This window comes from Cyclopterus lumpus, chromosome 6 (assembly GCF_009769545.1).
Source record: "Cyclopterus lumpus isolate fCycLum1 chromosome 6, fCycLum1.pri, whole genome shotgun sequence".
Lineage (NCBI taxonomy): Eukaryota > Metazoa > Chordata > Actinopteri > Perciformes > Cyclopteridae > Cyclopterus > Cyclopterus lumpus.
Window position 1 is genome coordinate 25,058,672 of NC_046971.1, and position 27,363 is coordinate 25,086,034.

At 39.7% G+C, this 27,363-nt stretch overlaps 2 protein-coding genes across 4 annotated transcripts in view; both read right to left on the bottom strand.

The window, feature by feature from the left end:
* Positions 1-1,965: 1,965 nt before the first annotated feature.
* LOC117731714 (zinc finger protein 235-like) lies at positions 1,966-8,654 on the bottom strand. Of its 3 annotated transcripts, XM_034534040.1 has the most exons (5): positions 8,261-8,372; positions 7,403-7,511; positions 7,161-7,278; positions 5,674-6,120; positions 1,966-4,328 (listed from the first exon to the last, which is right to left on the bottom strand). In XM_034534040.1, exons 2-5 carry the CDS (start codon positions 7,475-7,477, stop codon positions 3,262-3,264), a joined length of 1,707 nt encoding a protein of 568 aa, XP_034389931.1. In that variant the 5' UTR covers positions 7,478-7,511; positions 8,261-8,372; the 3' UTR covers positions 1,966-3,261. The 3 variants fall into 3 exon arrangements, with proteins under 3 accessions (XP_034389931.1, XP_034389934.1, XP_034389932.1); XM_034534043.1 differs by lacking the exon at positions 7,403-7,511 and having other exon boundaries at positions 8,261-8,354; XM_034534041.1 differs by lacking the exons at positions 7,161-7,278; positions 7,403-7,511 and having other exon boundaries at positions 1,976-4,328; positions 8,261-8,654.
* Positions 8,655-17,844: 9,190 nt separating this feature from the next.
* Positions 17,845-27,363, bottom strand: part of LOC117731700 (anoctamin-1-like) — a 30,354-nt gene continuing 20,835 nt past the window's right edge. Inside the window, exons 17-25 of the mRNA XM_034534017.1 lie at positions 26,813-26,924; positions 26,614-26,671; positions 25,549-25,649; positions 25,076-25,218; positions 24,129-24,281; positions 23,904-23,956; positions 21,176-21,360; positions 19,026-19,131; positions 17,845-18,336 (exon numbers count right to left, since the gene is read on the bottom strand). Of these exons, the coding sequence (XP_034389908.1) occupies positions 18,058-18,336; positions 19,026-19,131; positions 21,176-21,360; positions 23,904-23,956; positions 24,129-24,281; positions 25,076-25,218; positions 25,549-25,649; positions 26,614-26,671; positions 26,813-26,924 (1,190 nt within the window). The 3' untranslated portion in view covers positions 17,845-18,057. The remainder of the gene's footprint in view (positions 18,337-19,025; positions 19,132-21,175; positions 21,361-23,903; positions 23,957-24,128; positions 24,282-25,075; positions 25,219-25,548; positions 25,650-26,613; positions 26,672-26,812; positions 26,925-27,363) is intronic.

Below are 27,363 nucleotides of genomic sequence, written 5' to 3' on the forward strand. Positions count from 1 at the left end.
AGTGTTATCATAGTGTTATCACTGGTATTATAGTGTTATCACTGGTATCATAGTGTTATCACTGGTATAGTGGTATCCTAGTGTTAGCACTGGTATCATAGTGGTATCATAGTGTTATCACTGGTATTATAGTGTTATCAGTGGTATAGTGGTATCATAGTGTTATCAGTGGTATCATAGTGTTATCAGTGGTATCATAGTGGTATCATAGTGGTATCAGTGGTATCATAGTGGTATCATAGTGTTATCAGTGGTATCATAGTGGTATCATAGTGTTATCAGTGGTATCATAGTGGTATCATAGTGGTATCATAGTGTTATCAGTGGTATCATAGTGGTATAGTGGTATCATAGTGTTATCAGTGGTATCATAGTGTTATCAGTGGTATCATAGTGGTATCATAGTGGTATCAGTGGTATCATAGTGGTATCAGTGGTATTATAGTGTTATCAGTGGTATCATAGTGTTATCAGTGGTATTATAGTGGTATCAGTGGTATCATAGTGTTATCAGTGGTATCATAGTGGTATCATAGTGGTATCAGTGGTATCATAGTGGTATCAGTGGTATTATAGTGGTATCAGTGGTATCATAGTGGTATCAGTGGTATCATAGTGGTATCATAGTGTTATCAGTGGTATCATAGTGTTATCAGTGGTATTATAGTGGTATCAGTGGTATCATAGTGGTATCAGTGGTATCATAGTGGTATCATAGTGGTATCATAGTGTTATCAGTGGTATCATAGTGGTATCATAGTGTTATCAGTGGTATCATAGTGGTATAGTGGTATCATAGTGTTATCAGTGGTATCATAGTGTTATCAGTGGTATTATAGTGGTATCAGTGGTATCATAGTGTTATCAGTGGTATCATAGTGGTATCAGTGGTATCATAGTGTTATCAGTGGTATCATAGTGGTATCAGTGGTATCATAGTGTTATCACTGGTATCATAGTGTTATCACTGGTATAGTGGTATCCTAGTGTTAGCACTGGTATCATAGTGGTATCATAGTGTTATCACTGGTATTATAGTGTTATCATAGTGTTATCACTGGTATAGTGGTATCCTAGTATTAGCAGTGGTATCATAGTGGTATCATAATGTTATCAGTGGTATCATAGTGGTATAATAGTGTAGTATTGACAATAAATTAGATTGTTCTTCATATACTGCATTTAATTGTCGAGCGTCTTTAAATGTTAACTTTTCCAACTTTTCTTTAGGTTGGCAAAAGCACCAACTATAGGTCATATCGAATAATTGATGAAATAATGGGAATTCTGTCCGCTGTTGTCGAGGAGCCAATATTGAGGGATATTTCTCAGTCACAAGATTGATAAGACCACAGATGTCTCTGTCACCAGACAGCTAGACATTCATGAAGTAGGTCTACTCAAATTTACTCACATTGCATTGACCTTTCAATATACAGATAATTGAAATGTATACAATATATCATATGGACATGTTTAGATACATGGACAATGAGGGGAAGGTCTGCCAATTCCTGGATCTGATTTGCTTGACGGATGGGAAAGCAGATTCAATAGTTGCAGCAGGGCACACGCTTGATCTTTGGCCTTGGAACCGATGGTGCTGCTGTAATGACAGGTGGCATACCTTGTTTTTTTGTACATAATGAAACTTTTAAAAATATTTTTAAATGAATAAACAAATGTATTAAATAGGAAGAAAAACAATTAACAGTTATCAGTGGTATCACTAGTCCAGAAGTTCACAATATGCAAGTTTGATTTCAGGTTTGTTGTTGTTGTTGTCCACACTACTGAGGAGACGACTTTGGTTGAGAGGGGAGGAGCTAGATTTGATCCTTTCACCTCAGACTTTTAGGCAGACGTACTAGACTAGACTCTTACATTTGTATGACTTTTTAATTCAATTCAATTCAGTTTATTTTGTATAGCCCAATATCACAAACTTTTATCTGCATATAATAGTACACGCTATACAATGAGATATTTTCGGCAAACACTAGACAGGAACCGTGTCCCCATCCTCAAGAGACCTTCGTAACAATTTATTTTAGAAGCTTTAAAACAGCAGTCTAATTAGTAATAGAGACGTGCCTAGTCTCGTTACGATCTGCTATGTTATCTCTGAAGTCAAGTGGTGTCACTGTTTCCTGTGTCTAAAGTCAGGAAGTGATTCCAGTTGCTTATAAGTCGTGTAACATTTATTAATTTAAATACAACCTACTTTGAAAACATACGACGCGTATGTTTTCAACCCAATTTAAACTTATGTCTTTACCACAGACCTATTTATGTTGTTTGGTTTATACAGTGATACCTGTAATTTCAAATAAACAAGAATGTTGCAAACTCTAAACACAAATGTGAAAGAAAGAAGGTGTATATCATTTCAGTTAATTATTTTTTATATACGTTATACATGTTGGAGGACAGACATGTGAGGAGTCACAGAGAAAGGGACAGCCAGGGAATACAACGTGAGACAACAGCAGTGTGACTTTGCTTTTACTTGAACACTTTGTGACCATTCTGAGGTGTGGCTCATTCACTGCAACCTGTAACCTGCTCCTCATGTGTTACTGCCCGCTGACATGATTTTGTGCTTCAAACATCTTAAAATGTACATATTGGGATCAGGGAAATCTCATTTTCTGGCGCGGCATGCCCCAGAACCCCCCTAATAAGTTCAGTTTTTGAACTTTGATATTTCTAAAGAAGATGTCTTATAACTAGCAGCCCCTACTGGTCAAGGACAGGTTCAGAGTAGTGAGTGAGGAGTCAGCAGGCAATACAAGTCAACTATTCAACAATTTAATGTATGTAGTTAAACATTGTCTGAAAAATAGTGTATATTTTAAGAGACAATTTTTCATTAACAGAATCGTCATTTAAATGCTCCTGAAATCAGAATGTCTCCAGTAGATGGAGCCGATGCATTCAGATAAGAGCGGAGAGCCGACACAAGCCCAGCTGAGACGGTGAGTGTCAATATGTCATTTCAATGTGTACATCAATAAAGGAATAATCATTTTGATAATATGCTTAACTGACTAGTATTTCTGGTGCCGACTAGCAAGGTTTAATCGACTGGTCGACTAGTCACCAATATAAGCTGTTAAATAAAGGCCCAGTTCTCGTTGCAGTTGAGCCAGTAAAGGCCCTGGCCACTATTTAGGAATGTACCATTATCGACATCAACACAAGCTGTGAGCAGCTTTCAGCTGCAGCTACATCCCGGATCACAGCACTGACCGTTCCCCCTCATGAATGATGGGCTGAGGTTTCGCTGCTCTCACCAGAGCACTTGTGTTTTTTGACCTGAGACGGATAATTGAATCTCCTCCCACAAACGCCGCAACTGAGAGGCTTCTCTGCCGCGTGGACCCTCATGTGCTTCTTCAGATTCCCTGTTTCATTGTATCTTTTTCCACAGAGGGAGCAGCCAAATGGTTTCTCTCCCGTGTGAATTCTCATGTGAACCACCAGCGCCCCTCTGTGGGTAAATGTCTTCGTACAAACTGGACAGCAGAAGGGTTTTTCCCCCGTGTGAATCCTCTCATGTCGCCGCAGGTTTTCATTCTGACTGAATATTTTGCCACAAACTGAGCAGCTAAATGGTTTCTCTCCTGTGTGGACTCTGACGTGCCTCGTCAGATCTGTCTTTTCGCTGAACCCTTTTCCACAGATGGGACAGCTGAAGGGTTTCTCCCCTGTGTGAACTCTTGTGTGTCTCTTCAAATCTGCCTTTTCAGTGAAGTGCTTGCCACAGAAGACACAACTGAACGGTCTCTCCCCAGTGTGAAATCTTAAGTGTCTCTTCAAATCGGATTTTTGACTGAAACCTTTTGCACAAATGGAGCAACTAAGTGGTTTCCCTCCTGCGTTTTGTATGCTGTTAACCGTTTCCCCCACTGGATTAGAACCGTCACAGCTCACAGAGACCTCATTGTGGGTCAGAGAAACCAAAGCTGACTGAGGTGGACTCATCTCTTGTGAATAATTGTTTCCATTGTCCTGACCAGAAGAATGGGTCTTTTCATTACTTCCTTGATATGAATCACAAGCTAGAACAAATATCCTGGCTGGTTCTGGTCCTCCACAGTCCTCAAAAGCTTCTCTGTTCATCTGTTGATCAGTCTGTCTTCGATGAAGGTGTGAGGACTGAGCTTCCTCCAGTCCTTGAGGCTGCTCTTCTTCACGACTGCTCCAGAGTTCATCCTGTCCCTCTTTAATGTGTTGGGGCTCTGGATCCTCCTGGTCCAGACTGCTCCTCCACTTGTGTTGTTCAGACAATCCCTCTTCTTTAACCAGTAACAGCTGTGGATCATCTAACATGAAGGACAAGAAAATTGTTCAGTGTCGACTGAGTAATTATCATATACCAAACTTAAAGACGACTTTTAATAACTGGAAAATCTCAGGATGGAAAAGCATGGCCCAGATGTTCTTGATGACACAACATTCGCTTGTCAAACAGCTAAAAACAGTGATTAAGTCGAGGGTTGTAAATTCTCTGCTCACGAAAACTAGAGAAAAATACATTTTCGAGAACAGACAAGACCTGTTCTCCATGTGTGGGTCACTAAGTTAGCTTGATTTAAACGTTGATGATGTAACAAGTCTGGATTTAATCTGGAAAAAAGAGATGCTGTATATCTAAATCCTATATTATAATGAATTCCTTGTCAAACTGATGGAAGCGGAAACACGTCATTTTATACATTTTGATGGTTGGAATCAGGCTATCCCGGTTTCTCAAAGGCTGATCCGTGCTCAAACCATCTCGTTAATTTGAACCAGACGTCAGTTCACAGGATAGTTGCGCATGTACTTAAGTGTTGGGAAAATGTATCGGCTAATTTGCACCTTGATAGACATCAAAGTCCAGCACAACGGTCTCCATGCCAACTGGATTGGACTTTAGTGGCACATACTGTCGAGATGGACAGGCTCCTGTAAATCAGATCATCTGCTCATTGATTGAAATACACTCGGGCCGAGCCTGAAGCAAGCATCCTTTGAGAATTCGATCCAAAGAACTTCATGTCTTCTGAAATATCACCATCAATGGCGACTTTTAGATTCCTCACTCAGTTGTGTCAGTTATCTCTTGCGTAAGGCACGCAAGAAATAAATTCATGCTCCAAATAAATATAGAAATATCACCAACTGAAGTGTTGGGAGACCCACCACGAGCTAGTGACATAGCATTGGTGCATTCAGCAATGAGTTTCACCAGCTCTATGTCGATATACTGCCCACCAGAGGAGTCACCCCTGATGGACATTAGAGAGAATGCAAGTTTAAGACACTTTCACGGTGATTTCGCTGTTCAGAACCAGAGGTCGCTGCCTTGTTAAAACCTGCAACCGTAATACGAGAGAAAATCAATTTCCCTTGAAACGTATGCAAGAGTGATGTTTAACTGTTTGGGAGCCTCAATTTGTCAAAGACACGGTTGCAGTGGTCACATAGAAACCTCCTTGGAGGGCGCGCTTAGGAAAAGAATTGCCTCCATTGATACAACTCCATCTTAGAGCTAAACACTTGATGGTATACAATTCTTCACCATCTAGTCATAATGGTGTGATTCAACTGAAATACGACACTTGATAATTTACAATGACGTCATGAATGACCAAATAGGTGACTTTTTGAAAACCTTTTACAAACCTGATGTGTTCACTTCCTCATCAATCTTCACGGACCCTTCCAGCAGCTTTTGTAGTCCTTCGATCTCTCTCTCGTACTGTGCTAACGTTGTTTCAAACATCCCGAAAATGTCTTCAACAGCTGCAGTGAGTCGCTGCTTCACCAACGCCCTCAGCCTCCTGGCTGGTCCTCCACAGTTCTCATCAGCTTCTCTTTTAATTGGTCGACCCGTCTGCATTTGGGGAAGCCGTGAGGACTGGGAGTTCCCTTCCTCATCGTCACTCTTCACAGAGACAGCATTGAATGGGAACTTGTTGACATCATCTTCCTCCAGTCCATGAAGCTGCTCTTTTTCATGGCCGCACCTGAATTCCTCCCGTTCCTCTTTAATGTGTGGGGGATCTGGGTCCTCCTGGTCCAGGGTGGTCCTCCACTCCGGCTGCTCACCGACGATCAGCTGATGGACTTCTGGAGAGAGAAAAAAAGGAGGATTAATAATACAGAATCAACTAATTAGATCATTAATGTCAACAAACAGTTGCAATAGTTCATATCATTAATGAACCTCACAAAGAAGTTTACATAGTTTATAAACTGTACTTTGCAGTAGAAATCATAACAATGTCTGGTCCTTTTGTCTTTAGCTGTGCACGCTCATGTCAGGTGCTCCTCATTCATCTTCACCCACAGACACTCACAAAGCGACAATAAGTGCATTCAACCATGAGTACAAACTCAGAACAACAAGAATCAAGAAATTACAACATCTTGTTATGCTAATAGTGAAAGAAGCTGCAAGCCAAAACCTGCCATATTCTCATTAGCCCTGAGGCTGAGCCCACCTCTCTACCAGCAGCCTCCATCTCTTCACAGTAACAGCAAAGGAAGGGAGGACAGAGAACTTTGGTCACCAATCAACTGTATTTTCAGATTTGTTTTGTAACTTGTACATGCGTGTCAATAAGCAGATAAGTCTGGTGGAGCTAAGTTAGTCAACAAGTGCACAATAATTAAATGTATTCCTTATTCATGGGATGGTGAAGGCTCTAGAAACATTGGTGTTTGTGGAGAAATCACTTGCATTAAAACATTTTGTCGTCTTCAAATTTTTTTTGCAATTAGAAGATTATTATTATTGGTTATAGTATCAACGTCGCTCCTGGAAGACTGGGGGTCGACCCTCAAACAGCAGGCCCTGCCAGATGTGGATTATCTGGTACGGTACAGTTGCATCGACTAGTGATAATATAAATGCTTATATATTGTTATAATGTTATGCTTTTGTCAGGTTACTCAAGTTCAGAATAACACATAGAAGGTGAAATTTGTGTCTCGGAATGTCTGCTTCTCGGTAATTGATAGCGCCTTGGATCACAACAAACCCATATGTCATCTACTAGTCTCATTACAAAGTGGCCTGGCCTTGCAGGGCTCAGTCCTGTGAGATGGAATTACCCCCCTCCTTGATAGTTCAGCACCAATTAGAAGTTAGGATGATGCACACAAACCTGTGACGAAATCTGTGTATGTAAGGGCCGGGCTTCCGGTTCTAGAGGAGAGTTGTTGTGAGTCCTCTGGCATGGCAATCTCAGCACTTGTACATTGCTTGTGATCAGAGAAATAAATCTACCAGAACGAGAGAAGTTGTTGGCTGAATTCTTCCAAAAGCTCTACCAGGCAGACAGTTTTGATCCATGCTTACACTAGCGGGAAACAAAGAGTGATGGAGGAGCAAGAGAAATGCCCGTACATATAAGTGAAGTTGTCTCTCACAAAGGCAGGATGGGTCATCATTTAGCAGGGGTGACAGAAGACCACTGAGCATTACAGAAGAACAAGCTACGGTTCTTCACATGTTTCTGAAATGACATATTATATATTATGTATATTTAAACGTAAATAAAAAAACACAATTAATGGAGACGAAGATTTTTCCAGTAGTAAATATTGTGAAAATAATGTTTCTACCGAGATAGCAATCTCTGAAATAAATGTGTGCAACAATAATACATCCTAATATCTCTAATAAATGTGTGCAACAATGATACATCCTAATATCTCTAATAAATGTGAGCAACAATGATACATCATTATCTCTGTAATAAATGTGTGCAACAATAATACATCCTAATATCTCTGTAATAAATGTGTGCAACAATAATACATCCTAATATCTCTAATAAATGTGTGCAACAATAATACATCCTAATATCTCTAATAAATGTGTGCAACAATAATACATCATTATATCTCTGTAATAAATGTGTGCAACAATAATACATCATATCTCTGTAATAAATGTGTGCAACAATAATACATCCTAATATCTCTGTAATAAATGTGAGCAACAATGATACATCATTATCTCTGTAATAAATGTGGGCAACAATGATACATCCTAATATCTCTGTAATAAATGTGAGCAACAATAATACATCCTAATATCTCTGTAATAAATGTGGGCAACAATGATACATCCTAATATCTCTGTAATAAATGTGGGCAACAATAATACATCATTATATTTCTGTAATAAATGTGAACAACAATGATACATCCTAATATCTCTGTAATAAATGTGAGCAACAACAACAACTGTTGTACAAACCTGGTCCAAGTGAAACGACGGAGGCGGTCAGCTGTAGATTGTGGTGTCCGTTGTTCTCCTCTGTCGAATAACAAAGATGTCGGTTCTCTGCTGAGGTTCTCTTTAACAGCTCGAATATCTCCTCAGCAGCCGCACTTTGTCTCAGAGTCACCAAATCTCTCAGCGTTTGCACTGCAGCCATTTTATCATGAAATAAACATGTCTCGTCCTCTCAGGAGCTGCTCAGTACACACAGATGCCTTATGGGTAACTCATACGATGCTAGCACGGTGAGCTTCTCACCCCTTATCAGTTGCTATCCTACAGTTAGCAGGCTAAGCTAACTGTACGACAGGTTCCAGAGACACTCATGAGACGTTCAGGGAACTCACGCTGGAGGGCTCCGAGAGTTAGATCTAGCAAACAGCGCACCGGAAAGATGTATTCATCGCCCTCCTGATCCGGAAGATTAGTTTTCATCCTTCAAAACAAAAGTCTTCCAAAACTACAAACTGATTATATATATATATATATATATATATATATACATATACATACAGACATATATATATATATATACATATACACATATATATATATATATATATTTATATATATATACACATATATATATAAATATATATATATATATATATATATATATATATATATATATATATATACAGTATATATTCAATTTCAATTCAATTCAGTTTATTTTGTATAGCCCAATATCACAAATTACAAATTTGCCTCAGAGGGCTTTACAATCTGTACACATACGACATCCCTGACCTTTGACCTCACATCGGATAAGGAAAAACTCCCCAAAAATAACCTTTCACAGGGAAAAAAGGCAAGAAACCTTCAGGAGAGCAACAGAGGAGGATCCCTCTCCCCGGATGGACAGAAGCAATAGATGTCATGTGTACAGAATGAACAGCATTTACAAAGTTACATAAACACATTACATGAATATGACAATGTATGAATGGAACTCCAATCCATGAAACAGAAGGAGGTAGAGAGGAGGGGGGGCAGGGCATCAGCAGGGCCAACGCGGGAGGCCGGCTCACCAGGCATATATATTTTCATACTTCAGCCTGCGTTATTGTTGCAGTACTACTCTCCTTTATGACAACTGTTTCAATCCAGTGAAGCAAATTACAATGTGAAAAGTGATTTGGGATCAAACGCCCGCATTGACAAAATACATGGATTCACTCTGGCGCTCCTCTCTTTATTAGCAAAGAGCAATGTACAGAATATTTTGGAAGCAGTTTTAGTCTACACTGACCATATATCAATAATTTATGATGCTCAAATGAATGGTTTTGAACATGGATGGATTACTGAACGGGTCTACAGGCCCAGTCGTCCCCCTTGACTTTGCCTGCAAAAGGTCTCACAAGGAAGAGGCTCCAGACAACCAAAAGACTAAAGTGATGCAAAACAGCTTCAAAGAGACACAAAGAGACTCATGACAACTACAAAAATGGACATAACCACTACAAAGAGAAGCACAACATCAACAAAAGACCAACACAATCCCAAACAGACACAAAACTAAAGAGAGATACATAACAACTACAAAGGGACACACAACTAAAGAGAGATACATAACAACTACAAAGAGACACAAAACTAAAGAGAGATACATAACAACTACAAAGAGACACAAAACTAAAGAGAGATACATAACAACTACAAAGAGACACACAACTAAAGAGAGATACATAACAACTACAAAGAGACACACAACTAAAGAGAGATACATAACAACTACAAAGGGACACACAACTAAAGAGAAATACATAACAACTACAAAGAGACACAAAACTAAAGAGAGATACATAACAACTACAAAGAGACACAAAACTAAAGAGAGATACATAACAACTACAAAGGGACACACAACTAAAGAGAGATACATAACAACTACAAAGGGACACACAACTAAAGAGAGATACATAACAACTACAAAGAGACACAAAACTAAAGAGAGATACATAACAACTACAAAGAGACACAAAACAACAACAACAACAACAACAACAAAAAGAGGCTAAACAAGTCTGTGTGAGTCTCAGTCCTCTGTAGGAGAGATGGTATGAAGGTAGATTTGTGTCTTTATTACGCAAACTAAAAAATAGGTTTTGAAAGCACATTTCTTGTTTGTAAGTGAATTAATTATTAGTTTTGCTTATTCGCCCTCAAAATGAAAACTATGAGTTGAGTTTGGACGTAGTTAATGTAGTTGTCCAGTCTACTACAAAACAACTTTCCAAAGATGGCACATCTCGAGGACAGACGGCTACTTTACAAAGCAGCAGGTTAATAATTACTGTACTTAAATTGAAACATCTTTTATGTTTATTGTACCTGTTTATACAACCAAAAGAGGAAAAATACATAATGATTTGGGGTCATCCCCAAAATCAGTTGTTTTAATTTGTTGGTGTTTTCACAGGTGGAAGTGGAAGGAGAAAACTCTGCTGTTCCTCTGGAGGCTGAGGGCTACACTGGGTCCATACTGAGAGGTTCTTCAAGTGCAGGAACAACCATGCTCTATATTGTTCCTCTCCAAGATGAAGATGAACTAGAGCTAACACCTCTTCCTGCAAGTGCACCAGAGTTTGCACTGATGCCGAAAGCCAGCTGCCAACAGTGCAAAATAGAGATACCTCTGCAAATGCTGGTGCATATATATATATATATATATATATATATATATATATATATATATATATATATATATATATATATACACACAGTATATGTCCTGAAACAGAGGTAAATTACCTTACTATTTGGGGTTAAGGATGATCAATATAAATTGTAATTTGAGGAAAAAGTAACCTTTTCTGGTTAATATATCATCTTTAAAAGCTGTCATCAAATTATTGTATATCATATGAATATGTTGCCAAACATGAACTGTGCATTTTAATGATATCTAACCATTCGATTGATCCACAAGACTAAATACCAGTAGAACTTTAGTCCTTGATAAAAGTTGTTAATACAACTAGATTTATAAACGTGCCTGCACTATTTCACATTCAGGATGAAGATTTGGTGTTTGTTGAGGAAGTGACATCTGGACCTGCTTTAATATCTGCTTCATCAATCTAGAGAATCATTTCATGCTGCAGCTATTTATGCCACCTTCTTATAATGTGAGAACCAAATAAACACACAAATGTTTATTTACCGTGCTTTATTTGTGATGAATTAAAAGTGCATACTTGTTTTAAAATCAGCACAGGAGATGTGCATCAAGTATATCAATGAGAAACTTCATCCAATAAATGAGGCCAGTTGAAGGACATAGATGTCCCGTCCACAAGAAGAGGAATCAACGGTGGGGTTTACTTGCTGCACTGCAGCTGGACCTTCAGCTGACGAGGGGCCCCTCTGCTCCAATGACCCCATGCTCTGGATCACCACCACCAGTGTTCTACTTGCAGGATCTGAGATGGACCAAACACATACATTAATTAAAATTATAGCCATTGCCTCATTTTTTTTTTTTTTTCACATACTGTAGACGATCTAATGTTAATATTTATTCATTTACGTTAGAGTGATACAGCAAATTATTGAATACCATACTTTCAATTGCATTTCTTTTTTCTTGTGCTAAATGTATAGTACACACTACCTCCTGCAGATCTGGCACAGGTAGGCTACTTGTAGCGTTCCAATGGTCCAAAGCTGATTAGGGGACAAGTTTCCCTCTGAGCTTAAGGGGTGGCAATTCATAGGGTTTATTTTAAATGGTGTCATACATGCGTAGCTAAGCCTAGCTAACATAGTCATGCATCAGGTTGCATGTAACGTGGGCTAACGTAACATGCATGCAGAAAGTAGGACTGCATGTCAACACAGCACAGTCGTTCTTTAAAAAAAGAGACTCCACGGCACTAACAAGATGAAAACAAAGTGAAGTGCTGCTACATTCAGGTGTGCTCCTAATGGTAAAGGTACATCTGTCAATTCTCAATCACATTGGCAACTCACATTTCCCTTCACTCAATTTTGTGTGTCTTCATGTAAGACTCTATTTGTGCATTGGTGGTATAGTGGCTAGCAAGCAGTTGACCTGGGTTCGATTCCCAGCCAATGCAGTCATACGAGCTTTGTTGTGTGTCAGTTGAGGGCCATGATGTGGTGATTGAACATTTTAGGGTTAATATCTTAATTAAACAAAGTGGTCTGAGATTGGCAAGTGGCTCTGCATGGTCGGCCAAAAATGTCCTTTGGATGATCAAAGTAGTGTCTTTTGAAGCATACACCAAATCATTTTGGCTACTTGGATTTACTGACTTTTCTCCATATCTCATTTTAAATCCATTCCAGCATAGGAACAAAGTGACAGATCAGGCTAATTGGTTATGGTTGAAGGTACATGTATCAATTCTCAATCACATTCGCTAACTCATGTTTCCTTCAACTCGTTTTAATATCATTATGGAAGGCTCTTCTTGGGCATTGGTGGTATAGTGGCTAGCATAGCTGCCTTCCAAGCAGTGGCAAGACGTGTGTAGCTGGAACTCACTGACCGCCAATGTTCATTGAGCAGGTTGTCTATAGCTGCCTTCATGGGGCCGGCCACCGCTTGTGGTCCAACACAAACACTCTCCCTCCTGTCTTCACAAGTCTAGTGCGAGCGGCAGTCGGTGAGGACAGCAGGGGCAGAGACGGCCGACAAAAGACAAAGAGTACAATAAGTTATTCTGACCTACAGAAGGGAAAAGCCTTATTTCACAGACTTTCAGATACTGACTCATGTGGCTAACTGGTATGTTTATGCAACCGTCTATTCATTTACACATTAAATATCGTCACATCTCGTGAGAAAAGAACGTTGTAACACATCCATTACCCTCCTAATGAAAATAAATATGATTGAAATTCAGTTCCTACTAACTAATGCTGAAGTCTCGTCCACTACTTTGTCTGTTTGGTGGTTACCTGGATCTGCCTGAGGCCCGGGAGTCGTACTGGATTCACGTCTGGTTTGACAGCAGAATCTGCAGCAGGGCGTGGAGGAAACTGAAACGGCTTGAATGGTGCGTTGAGCTGAGCCATTAAGGCAGCATCAGAGACAGCTGGGAGGTGAACACCTGTCTGCTTCAACTCCACCGTGTCATCCCCTGAACTTGAAACAGCTCTGGGGAATCAAGTGTTCCAGTGTCCCACTGCTCCTGGTGGAAGTGATAACCCTCCTACTGGAATGTGCCTCTGATGGGGATCATATTTTGACAATACACAATAAATTACTGTTAGTAAAGGCATAAAGTATCGTTAATTCACCTGCTTTTATCTAGCAAATCCAATGAAACAGGCTGTTTCTAACATTATTATATAAAGAATATATTTCACTGGCGCGGCTTTCACGACGGCAGCGGACGCTTCCGTGAGGGGCCGACGCTCCCGTATCTCCACGAATGGAGCCACGAGCGCCATTCCTTCACTGTCTGTGTGTCAGTGGGCTTTCCTTCACTGTCTGTGTGTCAGTGGGCTTTCCTTCACTGTCTGTGTGTCAGTGGGCTTTCCTTCACTGTCTGTGTGTCAGTGGGCTTTCCTTCACTGTCTGTGTGTCAGTGGGCTTTCCTTCACTGTTTGTGTGTCAGTGGGCTTTCCTTCGCTGTCTGTGTGTCAGTGGGCTTTCCTTCACTGTCTGTGTGTCAGTGGGCTTTCCTTCACTGTCTTTTTGTCAATAAAAAAAATAGTATTTTATGTATATTATATTATTACATTACATTACAACCTAATCCTACATGTTTTTGGTGGAGAACATGTAAACTCCGTCCCAGAGTCCCGCCAACTCCATTGTCCAGTAGAGAGGGTGTAGACGGCACGGTGGGCAAGCGGCTGTTGACCGTCCATCTGATTGAGTAAAAGTCAGAAACATATCAGCACTTTTTTTTATGAAAGAATATATTTTTGCGGTTGTTTCATTGGAGGAATGCAGAAAAGAATTATCAACGTTGAGTGAACCGTGAATATTGTACAAGAGCAATAATGTTCATAACTTAGTGGCTGGCGAGCAGTTATCCTCAAGAGGTAAATACGAGTTTGTTTATTGTTTTCTATACTGTGACCAATATTATGTTTTCTAAAGTTTATGATAGAAGTTTGCTGAATTACTGTTGTTAATGACCACACATGTTCTTAGGCCAGTGAGAGTTCATGAAAGTTACAACTAGATAAACAAACATATGACTGAATACATATTAAAAGTTTGATGCAATAAATTATGTTTAAAGTTGAAATCACAATTAATACATAAAGCCTGTAAAACCTTAATTCATGTTAAAGATTGACTTCATGTATGTACATTGCATGCAGCTGTACATGCTAAAGCAAGCAGAGAATTGATTATGTTTTTTTATGATTTAGTTTCACCCTTCAAGAAGCAGACAGTCTTCAAAGGTGTGACCAAGGACAGCACAGGTACAAGCACATTTCTCCACATCTGTACATCCCAGCATAGCTAAGCCGAAACTAATCAGCCAACTAAAAATTAATGCAAACTAGAATGACCATCTTTGATTCAATCTAGTCAGACTAGTCTCTCTCATGTGAATTTGGAAAGTCACAAATGTACATCTGATCACTTGTTTTTAAAATCATGCATTTCTGCTCTAACCTGTCAACTGGAATCGGACACACTGGAGAAAAAAGTGCTCCACTAACGAGTCGGATATGTGACACAAACCCATAACCTTGTGATAAAGGAAAGGAGGCATGTGTATGAAGCTTTTTGAACAATATAACAATTTCTGTACCTTCTTCTGAAGGAAGGGATATGATATTCTGAATTTCCCCATAAACACCATCGCTGAGCTTTGCAAAACAGTCTCTGCATCTCTTACTGAGGGTATAGCTTTTGCCGGTATACACCAGTCCTTTATGCACCATTCTCTTGTGCACTACCATTTCATCTGGTGCTTGTTTTTGTTAGTGGTCTCTGTCACTCTCCCGTTATCCAGAACAGTTGTGTCTTGAAATGTTGTGAAACGTTTTACTCTTCTGTCATTTGTCATCTCCAAACAGAACTCCTTGACTTGCTCCCTTACTGCATGTGTTTCATAGTTGAAAAAGCTTCAAGTTAAATCAAGCTAAATGGGAAAACTACGCCACCTGCTGTTGTAAATGTGTACCTGCGCTGAATAATAGACACAAAAGACTAGGTAATGTGTCTGTGAATGTCTGTGGACAATATAGTGTTAACTAATTGGGAAAGTACATAAAAGTTGAGCTGGCTTTATTTGTTTGGATATAAATGGTCTTATATTATATTCGCCTTGTTTTCATTAAGTTAACTATTCGTTTTGTACGTGTTTTATTGCCAGTAAAGAATGTCTCCAGTACAGCTATATATTTATATTTACATATATTGAATAAGTTTTACAAAAGATAAGATACGTTTTTTTAAACTGTTGAATCATATTTTCTGCGTCAGTTCCAAACTTCTGCAGCGTCTTTGTATTCAGGCTTTATTGTCATGTTGAAACAGTAAAAAGGACCAAAAACTAACTTTTGTCTAAAACACAAGGCTCTCATTAAGAGTATTTAAGTATCTAAACAGGTATGTCCACATTATTTTTATAATGTATGTGATTTGTGTATGAGGACGTTTTTTATTTCAGTCTGAGGAAACCCTGTTAAATAAATAGTGGAGTATTACTGTACTTCCTGTTTGAGGCCACTAGGTGGGGCCACTGCTGGATATTTTCCCTTCCTTCTTCTAATCCCACGTTGAAGTGTTTTTAATCATTAATAACATGCAAGTAACCACAAAGACATGCTTAATGTTTGTTTCATTTAATTATCATAAAATAAACTCAGATAACAGGGTGGACTGGATGTAACAGAGTGGAAATCATATCAGTGAATAATACATTTCATTAATGAAAGCAATTCATTTCACATTATAAATGTACAAATTATGAATGTAACTTCCATTAAATCATTAATCGTGAACACACATATTTAGTTTAAAAAGAAAAACCGTCTGCTGCTACATTCAGGTTTACTTGAGGCAAATGAAAGGGAAGTTAGAAACTGTCTCCATTGAGCGAGCGCATTCGAAATACAATAAATAACTATCGACATCTCTCTATTCTTTGCATTAATATAGATTATTAATAATAATAATAATACTTCCTGCTTCTTTTACACCTGACCTTATACGTGCAAAGCGGCACACAGTTCATTAGACGTCTCGTCTTGGTGTTGTCTGATTTGAACACAATGAGTGAATAAAATAATAATGTGTATATTACATGTATAGTACATTCGTGAGGATGAACACATTTATTGACCTTGACTCTGACTTGAGGAAAGTTGAAAAAAAGGTGCTTTTTAATAAACAACTGTGAGTGTTTGTTTATCTTGTGAATGGTGTCAGTACATCAGGAAGTGGGAACAATAATAGAATATCTTTTCTGCATCAGGAAAACTGTTTATTTAACGTATCGTGCAAAAAAAATCCCATTCACAGTATTTATTTTTTGCCATACTACTAAAAATCAATTAAGACCAAGATTGTGTATTAATAGAGACTCCTCACTCTTTTGAAAAGATGACATATCGCGTGTTTAAAAATGTGTCACAGTGAGCGGAGAGAGGAAAAAGGATGTCAGCGAGACGAGACAGTGACTAGCAGAGGATGTCAAAACACCGTATCAGATCTTATCTATACAGTGTTTTTTAAGTGGTGTGTGTGTGTGTGTGTGTGTGTGTGTCTTCTTTCACCGCCTGGCTGTCATTCACTTTCTCTGTTTTGAGGTGAGGAAAAATATGTACGTTAACAAAGTAACATAAGTATGGAAGAATTACATTTGTCGTAACGTATTTTTAAAAAAAACGGCAACAAAATGGGTGCATACATGGTGTATAAAGCGCTTTGTTGTTCTTTACTCACTGCGTGTTCAAGTATACGTGTGGTATCAAGTACTTTGTAAACCTCTCTCTGCCTACATCCTTCTCGAGAGCTTTAGCCACCGTTAATAGTCCATCCAGTGGTTCATGTGTCTATTTGTGGTCGGCCAACATAAATGTTTGAAGCACAGAATCATACTGTCCTGAGTCAAGATGCTGTAGAAATACAATATTTATTCAGAGTATACATGGAAGCTCCCCTCCACATTGTATTAAGCAGGAGAGGATGCGTCATTGCTTCACTCACAGTACAAGATGATGCGCCGTAAGCCGCGTCATAGCAATTCAAATTCAAAATACTTGGAAACATTTCTGGAGAGTAAAACAAGTCTTTTCTTTTTCAATGCTAGCTAAAAATACACCGTGGAGCCAAATATGTAGCAAGGTCACGTCCTAATGTGTGTTAAGAGTTGATAAACTGCTTCTCGTTCCGTAAACGTGCTCAGTTCTGTAATGATAACCATGTTTTTGAATAGAGACACGCATTCTTTTGGGTGCAGTTGATATATCAAAGTACAAAAATGAGCCAGTCCAGTCTCGTTCCCACAGCGTCAAATAATGGCCCTCAACTAACTCTGACCAAGCCTCCTCCGTATGTTGATACAACACGTCTTTTTATTGATTTTTGCTACACCACTTTACCATTTATCTTTTTTTTTTTACTCTCCGTGCACATTGCGACATATTTGGCCCCAAAACATTGACCTTCCCTCGCACCTCATCAGCCAGCTGCTCTCCCCAGTTGTTGGAATGTTCTGAACAAGGACATAAAACACAGTTTGGGTGCCTGAGCTAGTGGGCTGCTGGCTGGACTCGCTCACGGAGAACTGCTCCACTGAAGGAAGAGTCCTTTGCCGCTCGCGTTAGAGGCTATTGGTGCTGTTGGCGAGCAGACCCGAGCGCGGCTGGGCGACCGTGCTGCTGCTGCTGCTGTTGTTGTTGTTGTTGTTGTTGCTGCTCCTTCTGCAGTTCTCCTTACCCTCTGTCCAGGCCCTGCTCTCAAGGTTACGGGCCTTGCCCTGCTCCTCTTTCAGGAAGAGGTCCACCAGGAGAATCTTCTCCTTGTGGATTTGGAGGCTGATGTCTTTCGGGATGTCTGGAATCAGCCAGTCCACAATGTCGCTCATGAGCATCACAACGTTCTGGTGGAAACGAATGCAAGAGAATTGTGTCGCAATCATTTTCTCTAATTGATTATGGAAACATGAGCCCTGTTAAAGTCACAGGAAAGTTGATTCACATGATTTTACAATCAGATTCTTCCAGACCTATATAGAAACAGATATGAGTTTCTAACTGGCACATTTATACATTTAGAACCAAATATTAATAGATTCAAATTCATTTATTTGTGTTTTCTTCTTAACATTTCCCATCATCCTTTCATTTCATATTCCAGCAAATATAAATATGATTGCACTTATATAAAAGCTCTATATGAATGCAGTGCTCTTGCATTCCTGTTATAAAGGTAATGATTTCCACCGTGTATCTATTCATCAACCTATTATTACACTTAAATATCTTTTATTTGTTGTAAGTGTGTCTTCCCTGTCTGCTGTGATGCTGCCATCGGCCTCTGGAGCTAATATACTGTAAATTGGTGTTAATTCTTAAACATTTTAATTTTCATGAGACCAACATTTTATCATCACAATGGAGGTCTCAATTCCCTTAATGCTGGTTGCAGAAGTGAGGAGGCTTCTTAGAGGAAACTATTTACATGCCAAATAGAATGAAATATGTAATAAAGTATGTGAGAGTTAAATACAATTTCTAAAAATGCAGTTTTGGTTATCTATTTCCTACTTTCCTGCATGATTTATCTTACCTGGAAAACAATGACAAAAGCCAGTCGGACAGCCAGCACGGCCCAGAACTCCTTTGAGATCTCATATGGCGTGTTTGACCAAGGCGGCTCTCTGTAGTCCTTATACCTGAGAGACAAAAATACATGTTCTGGTTTCATCTTTGATTCTGAAGAAAGGTTCTTACTAATAAGTGGGATCCAGTGACCCAGAGTTCCACAGAACTTCAGAAACCTCCTTGATTAAATGAAGGTGCAGCCTCCCAGAGGGATTCTTAGCTCGAGGCCAATCACTTTAGGCCAGGAGATAAGTTCAATGAGCTCGAGTCCGACTTGAGCTGGGCCTATGAAATGGTGCATAACCCTATAATGATCCTTTGTAATAGGTACAGGCAGTGGCGGCTGGCCAATAGAGGGCCACGGGGACCACTTACCTTGGGCAACAAAAAAAGTATACTAAAATTATAATAATAATATTGATAAATTATACAAATTGTCAATATTTGTGTTTTGGAAAAATGGAATATACCCAGTAATATTTGTAAAATAGAATATCAAAATATATGCTTTTCCCTCCCTACCTGTCTGCATGTCTCAGCTGCGCTGGGGCCGAATGGTTTTGGCCCAGAAGAGACGGGTCTAAGAAGCAGTTTAGCCAATTACTGATTAAAGATATACTTTTTTAACGAGATGACAACGGCGACCACGAGCAGAAGCACTTCTCTTCCAAGAAGACCCGTTTGAGAGAAGGACTTTGGGGGAGAAACTACAGGTAAAACATCTGGGCCCAGATCAACCTCACAAGAAGACTACAGACTGATGAAAGGGAAGCAGACAGGAAGCTTCTGTAGAGACCGGCGCACCCGGAAGGTTTGGTCCGCCGGATGCTGTCGTGCTAATGCCGTATTGTGCTTTATAAATCAACGGGGACAGATCCAGCATGGACAGTTACGGGAGTCAGGGACATGAAGCATTTGTCGGAAAACATGAGAACACCAGGACACACATGGATAACTCCGTCAAGCAGCCATATTGGGCAAAGTGAACGTCGCTACCAGCTGGACGAAGGACACAGGAGTTCGGTGATAAAAATAGGCACACTTTAATCCTAACAAGGTTTATAGGGGCATCTTAATATATAAACATGTTCTATTAGATTTTATATATAAATATATGATTTATATTATACAATATTTATTTTGTATTATAATATATTTATGATATTTATATTGTATATTTATATTATATGGTATTTATATATCATATTATACTGAATATTATCAGTATAATAGGACCTTTGACAAATCCGATGTGAGGTCAAAGGTCAGGGATGTCGTATGTGTACGGATTGTAAAGCCCTCTGAGGATCATTTGTAATTTGTGATATTGGGCTATACAAAATAAACTGAAATGAATTTGTATGATGACCACTGGGGTTGCAGAAAGGTTATGATTCGGTAACACATTCGCACATCATTTATGAAAGGTGAGTAACACTGATCACGGTAGTCCTCAAATTGTTTACATTTTAAGAGACTTTTGTTTATAACATTTTCAACCAGCTGCAAAAACTTCAGATTTGTTGGTTGTTTTTCATGAAAAAGCATGAATTTCATTGAAAATGATCTTACTTTGTCGTGGCATAAAGTGTGTACTACAATGCAGAACGGCATGCTTCTCTAATACACATGAGCTGAGTATATGACTTGATTAAATAATGTATATTACTATAACCTGTCTTCAAAACAAAGACGTATTAGGATTTGGAGTGATATGGCCAAATAATAGAATATAAAACCACAGTTTAGGTGCAACAGTATTACAAATAATCTAGGTTTAGAGTAAAAACTAAACTCAAAGTGAATCTTTCTTAATTTTAAGCTAGTTTTTAAGATTGGTGCAATATGATTAAAATTTAAACCATGATTTTACCAGATACAAATATGAATCCTTGTTGGTGCAGCCCAGCCTTAGTTTGACAAATGTGGATGGGGTCAAATTTACAAGGTATGTCAAGTTATTGTTATTCTTTTCTTCAAATTAATTGGTAATAATATACATTTTTACCCAACAGCAACTTATTATACAGTTCACAGGTTATTATTGTTCTCCCGTCTTAGTTATCCATGACTGCATAGGAGCTAAACGTGGGTTCATCTTGAAATGAGACCCACCTGCACATCTCGACGGGGTAGCCGAGGTACAGCGGGTCCATGGGCTCTTTGCCTTGCTGGAAGTGGCTGACGTTAAAGTAGGACAGTGTGTTGTTGACAAATCCGTGCATGGAGCCGTCGGGGCTGTACATGTACTGGTAGACCATCCGAGGAATGAAGTCCGAGGTGAAGGAGATGACAAACGCCTGGGGGGATGGGGAGGTGGTGGAGGGGGAGTCAGAGATATGGGAGTTAGAATGTGTGGAATGCACCAACGTACAGTGTCAGGTTGAAATGAAACATTCCACTCATGCAAGAGAAGAATAGCATCTGCCCCTCTACTCTCATCACCTGAGATCATTTCTGTCTCCACGACTCATATCGACTTTACTTACTTTAATGTGACATTCATGTGTGTACATTATGTTTAAAAGATAAATATGCCCGCCACAGGTAAAGCTCTCCGGTTCGAGACTGAATTGCACCTATAAATGAAATTTGGGTTTACACTACTACGTTTCCATTTTAAAATACTACGTTTTAGTGCAGCAAAAAACAAATTTGCTGCACCTTTTACAAACGTAAAAACGCTCCAGAGGACGGAAACGTTTGAAAACTCAGGGGTTAGTTTTAAAATGATGGCGTAGATGCACGCGTTCACTATTTGATTGGCTCTTCAGTCACGTGTCCTTCCCTAATTCTACACGCCCTGATCACGTGACCCTTTTCTGGGAGATCACAAACAACAACAACCTTGATTATTGACTATCAGGTTAATTCAACATGGATAACTGATTACATGTGTTGCTGTCCTTGTTGTCTTTACTAGCAGCTGTAAAATTCAGCATTTCATAATGTTACTACTGCTACATGCAGAGGAAGCAGCTGTTATTGCAGCGATTAGCGAGCGGCGTGTCCAGCAGAGTTATCAGCCCTACGGTTTGAAGCTTTGAGGAGGACAATGGACATAAAACAGACGTAGGACTTTCCTTTTCTTATTAATGCTTATTTTCATATTGTGAAGTACACACAGAAACTGTAAAGGAATAAAAGCATAAATGCTCTCCAGTACCAGATTCAGCCCCCCGGCAGAGACAACAACAAACCCCGAGAGGAAACAAGTGAGAGACTTGTGTTGACCAAATGTATTGATCCATAATCCAGTAAACTTTGATTTGTGTTCATTTTAAAGTACATTTGATGGGGATGTGTGTGTGAGAGAGAGAGAGAGAGAGAGAGAGAGAGAGAGCAAGACCTGCAGCCATGTAACTAAGTTTGAAAAAATACAACTTCTAAAATGTATCTGTTTGAGTTCATAGAGGAATATTGGAGCACTACCTTTTATCATTAAAAAGCACGATAATACTTTTCTGGAACCAATCAAACAATCTACTTCCTGTTTACACCGGCACTCGCATGCCCAGTGTACGTGAATTGTCATGTGATATTCATTTTCACGCGTGCTCGTATGGATGGAAATCCTTTTGCAAGCGATGCTAAAATGCCCGTGCAGGCAGAGGTTGTTTTTGCTCTAAAACCCTGTTTTTCTGACCGAGCAGTCAGCCATAGTCAGTCGTAGTTAGGATCAAGAGGTGGCACATGGGGTGGCTTGGGCTAATTGTGGCTAATTACACAATTTATCCATCTGAGATACGGTTTTATGGCTACCGGCTGACATTTAAAATATACGATCAGGACATCAGCATTAATGCTTTCTATTCGCCAAACCCTGAAGAGGCTACATTGTGAACAACAAATCCATGTTGAAATTGACAGGAGAGCTAGTTAACATAAGCAGCACCAGAGCTAACAGCTAACGTACTGAGGTTCTGTTGAGTATGATGAGTTCATGGTCTCCTCAGTAAACGTGAGAATTGGGTGAAGCTAAATTATAAATGTCTTGCATCTTGTAAAATCTTGTAAAATGTAGTTTTTGTGACAAAACTTGAACATATACACTTTTTTGAAGTAGATGTTTTCACAACTATAATAGAGATAGATAATAATATATATTACAACGGAATTATGACCTATTTAACTCCCTTTAAGCAGCGTATATTACATCATTCAAACTGGTGCTACTCAGGCATGCCGAGATTTGTATTTATTTATTTATATTTCTTGACAGTTTGATTGATTTCAGGATGGTTGAAATGATGCCATACAGTTCCCTACCTGAAGCATTTATGTTGACGTAAAAAATAAATAAAAAATACCATAAATCGACAGTATGTAATGTCATCCAACCTGTATGAGCTACCTTGTGACGTGACACAGCATTTCCACAAACATAACCACGAGCAGCATATTCAAAATACACTTACATTTGACCTTGTAATATGATTGTGAGCATAACTTCCACATTCAGAAGGTACTGTTATCCGTTTTGCTGAGTTCTGATAGATGGACTCGACAGAGACAAAGACCATTCACACCTAAAGGCAATAAGCCAGGTCTCCGGGGTGAAAGTCTGGGTTTGTTTGTCCCACACATTCACCCAGACCTCCCTCCGAGGTGGACTTCCTCAATCTTTATAATACGTCAGTTGATGTGACTGTTTAACAATAGTGGAGTTAGTTGAAAGCCTGGCGGTGTCATTCGGACGCTAAAGTGAGAGACCAATGATGAAAGTGTGAATGTAAACACCCTCGAAGTAAAGCGTGAATCAATCGGCTGGATGGAGCCAAAACAATTAAGAATACTAAATGCATTGCAGTCAATAAAATGAATACATGCATGTTTTACTTACATTAATGATGACAGCCACATTTGCAACCCCTCTTAGTAAGTTGTACCATATACCTGTAGACACAACAATATGCATCAACAGCTGGACTTGTTGTAATGAATGTGCAGGAACATTTACGAGCACATTTCACCACGTGGTTAGGGGTTTAGATTTAGGGGTTAGGGGTACTTTTATGCATGTGACATCTTTGTGTATAAGAGCTGCAGTATGGTGAGTGTAACCCACCGATGTCTTTGGCTCTCGCTGCCACTGGTCTTCGCAGCTCAGTCACAAATTTCTTGGCGTCTAGTCGTATTTCAATGATGTTGTTGAGCAGAGCGAAGAGCGGAGCCAGAGGGAAGGATGCCACGAACAGTGTGACGAAGCCAAACTGGATGACTGGACATGGGCGAAGGAAGTTGTTTTAAAGCATTAGGATGTTTGTATGGGTGCTAATAACTATATTGATACTGTGTTATAAGCATATTCGTATATGTATGTTCATTATGCATTATAGACATTGGCGTCTTTAGGAAAGAGATATCTCTGGTTCTTTTTCACCACTTTTGTGGAGTTGTTTGTACAGTCTGCACATTTCAGTGCTGCTTGTTTTTTCTGGTGCTTAATAATAATGTTTGAGATATGACCGATGCTGATGGTTTATAGGTACATGTGTTGGTGGTACGGGAGCTATCAATACCCACAGCCGTGTTTAACGCTCAGACTTGATGGGAGAACTTTGTTTCTTCATTGCTGATCAGACACAAAGCGTTACATTTATGAAACAGGACCAAGCGTGTGATCATTCTGTCTTTGTGCGAGTTTAAGTCCTGAATCTGTACCCAGTTTGGTGCATCTGGCCTCTGGTGTCAGGACCCTTTATAGCTAAGCTGACCAGTGAAAACCCAGATATGCCTCGATGTGTCAGTGATGACCTCTGACCTTTCCTAATAACAGTGACGTGAGTGTTTGGTGCGTGTTTGTGGTTTCGTTCACTTGGACAGAGAACAGAGGTCATGGTGCTCGATGCGTGTGGATGTATTTTGGACCTGCTTCCTGTGGTCTACCACAGCACTATGGCGCCATGAGTCATCATTCAGCTTCATGATTCAGACCAGTTCAACATCAGCCAGGTGTTTGTCTATGTGAACGCTTCTGTGTCTGGTGCCGAGGACACACAGGGTGGTACTGACTCATTTCCATGTATTCAGGCGTCAACCCGGCAAACGGCTCCAGGAAGTGGTCCGTTTCGTATCGCTGCAGCTTCTTCTGTCTCTCCTCTTCTTGAAAGGCGCCTTGCTTTGACCGGATGTAGCGAATCAGCTTCTTCAGCTTGCTGCGGAACGCACAGACACACATGAAGCCTGCACATGTCTCTCTTTCACTTACACGCTATGCATCCATGCATAAAGGTTTGGATGCATTTTGTTCTGTTCATCATTTTGTGCTGAGAGGGGTTTTTTGTGTCGAGCTAGGGTTTGTAACAAGTATTTCTTGTTCTGTAGTCATGGTAACCTAGTGTAAACAATGTTTATTCAGCTGCTTTCTGTTTTACCAGTTGATTTGCTTCAGGTGGGTGTAGTTGACCATTGTGTTCCTCACTCAAAGGAAACAGTGCTTCCAGCTTCACGACGGTGTGATTTGTGCCGACAGCCAGCATACTTACGGTACGCCGATCTCAAACAGGTTGTTCTGAATGAGCTGCTTTCCCAACATGGTGATGCTCAGCTGGATGCACAGCTCCATCAGACAGCCTCCATGAGCACACTGAACAAAACAGAGCAAAACGTCATCGGCCACGGCAACAAGGCTTTCAACAGGTGACCTGAAGCAGAATGACCACATACTGTACGGATCAGGGTTTAAAGGATTGTTGATCACAGGAAATCGTTTATGAGTGACAGCACTTCTGTTCTGAAACAAATTAAACCCAAGTACCACTTAGCTATTCAGTAGGATCTAAATCAGCTCACAGCTGGAGGAAACATTTCATTAGTTGGAGGATATCCGTACACTATAAACCTTCTTAAGGCATGTCCAGACAGGGTGCTTTTTTATTTTTGTTAGATTTATTCGCTCGTCAATATATCTTTTCAAACTGTTGTTTTGGTCATGCGTCTTACACACAGAACGAGAACTGGGACGGTTGTTCTGAGCTTTCATAACGCAAATAATGGCATCAACCAATCCCGTTGTACGGAAAGGACATATTCCATATGTGCACTATAGTGTGCAACAACGTGAAGGCTCCGAAGTCCGAACCAAGACAGCAAACTTGATTACTCCTTTCAACATTGACAACGGCAGCTCAGACCAGATCCACTGCTTCTGTTCATACCTTTTATAAATAAAAGCCCTTGACTCATAATCTGTGTAACTGTTTACCAGAGAAAACTCAAATTCCCTGAGAGCATTTCACTGAAAGGAAGCTCAATAAACCATCTTACAGTAGCTTAGACTTTAATACCGTTTAGCTCAGACCGACTGACAGACGCTGCTCTGGGTCAGTGAGGAACCTGCTGGTTGGTCCTCTGCCTGCACCAATCTCGCCGTATATTCGCCACGCCCCCTTAGTGTGTAGTCAGAAAATACTGCTGCGACTACTTCGCATTGATGGTCGTTAATTTGGTGTGCGGTGGCAGGTTGTTATTTATAGGTTGGCGAGGCTGGAGGCAGGGAGAGCTGTTCTCAGTGTTTGGTTTGCAGAGCATTTGTTAAAGGGTGAACTTACCTCTTCCATTCGGTAGGATTCAAACACATACAGGTAGCTGCCTGGTCGGCCGACCAGTCTAGAGGACGAATGAATGAACGGGATGAAAAGTGCTCTTTGTCTTCATTTATCATTTTTGACATTTATTGAAATGATATAAGAGTGGTTAAATGTATTAGAATGACAAAATCTGTCTTTGAAATACAATGAGTTGACCAACCTTCCCCTGAAGAAAGCAATGTAGATGATGGGGGTGAAAGCGTTGACAAACTTGAGAATGAAGGTCTTGAAGATCAGTCGTTCCTCAAAACTCTTGTCTGTTTTAGGAACCTCTAAAAACAAAGAGAACAATATGTTGCAAAACGCAAGAGCTTGTTGTGAGAACTCATAGAATACAATGTGAGAGCGTGGAGAAGAAAAACATGTGTGTTTCAATTTTCACTCAAATATTCACAAAACATGAGAACTTGTATTCACAAAGTCACAGACACAATATCAAATCATTACAATCATCTCGGGTTAAGCAAGAAAAAGGTGACTGCACAATAAAACATAAAAGGGTACCAGAGTGACCCACTAACCTCCCTTTGTTAAAATAGTCCCATTGCCTGCTATTACAACGTATCCTCAGACAACGGCTCGTACGATATCTTGAGAAAAAAAAGAAAAGTTTCCTACGAAACCTGCTGGTTGCATGCTTACAGTCTCTTCAAAAGAAGTCTCTGTCTTCACAGGAAACAACTTAGTTACGTTTAGGAAACGGTTGTGGTA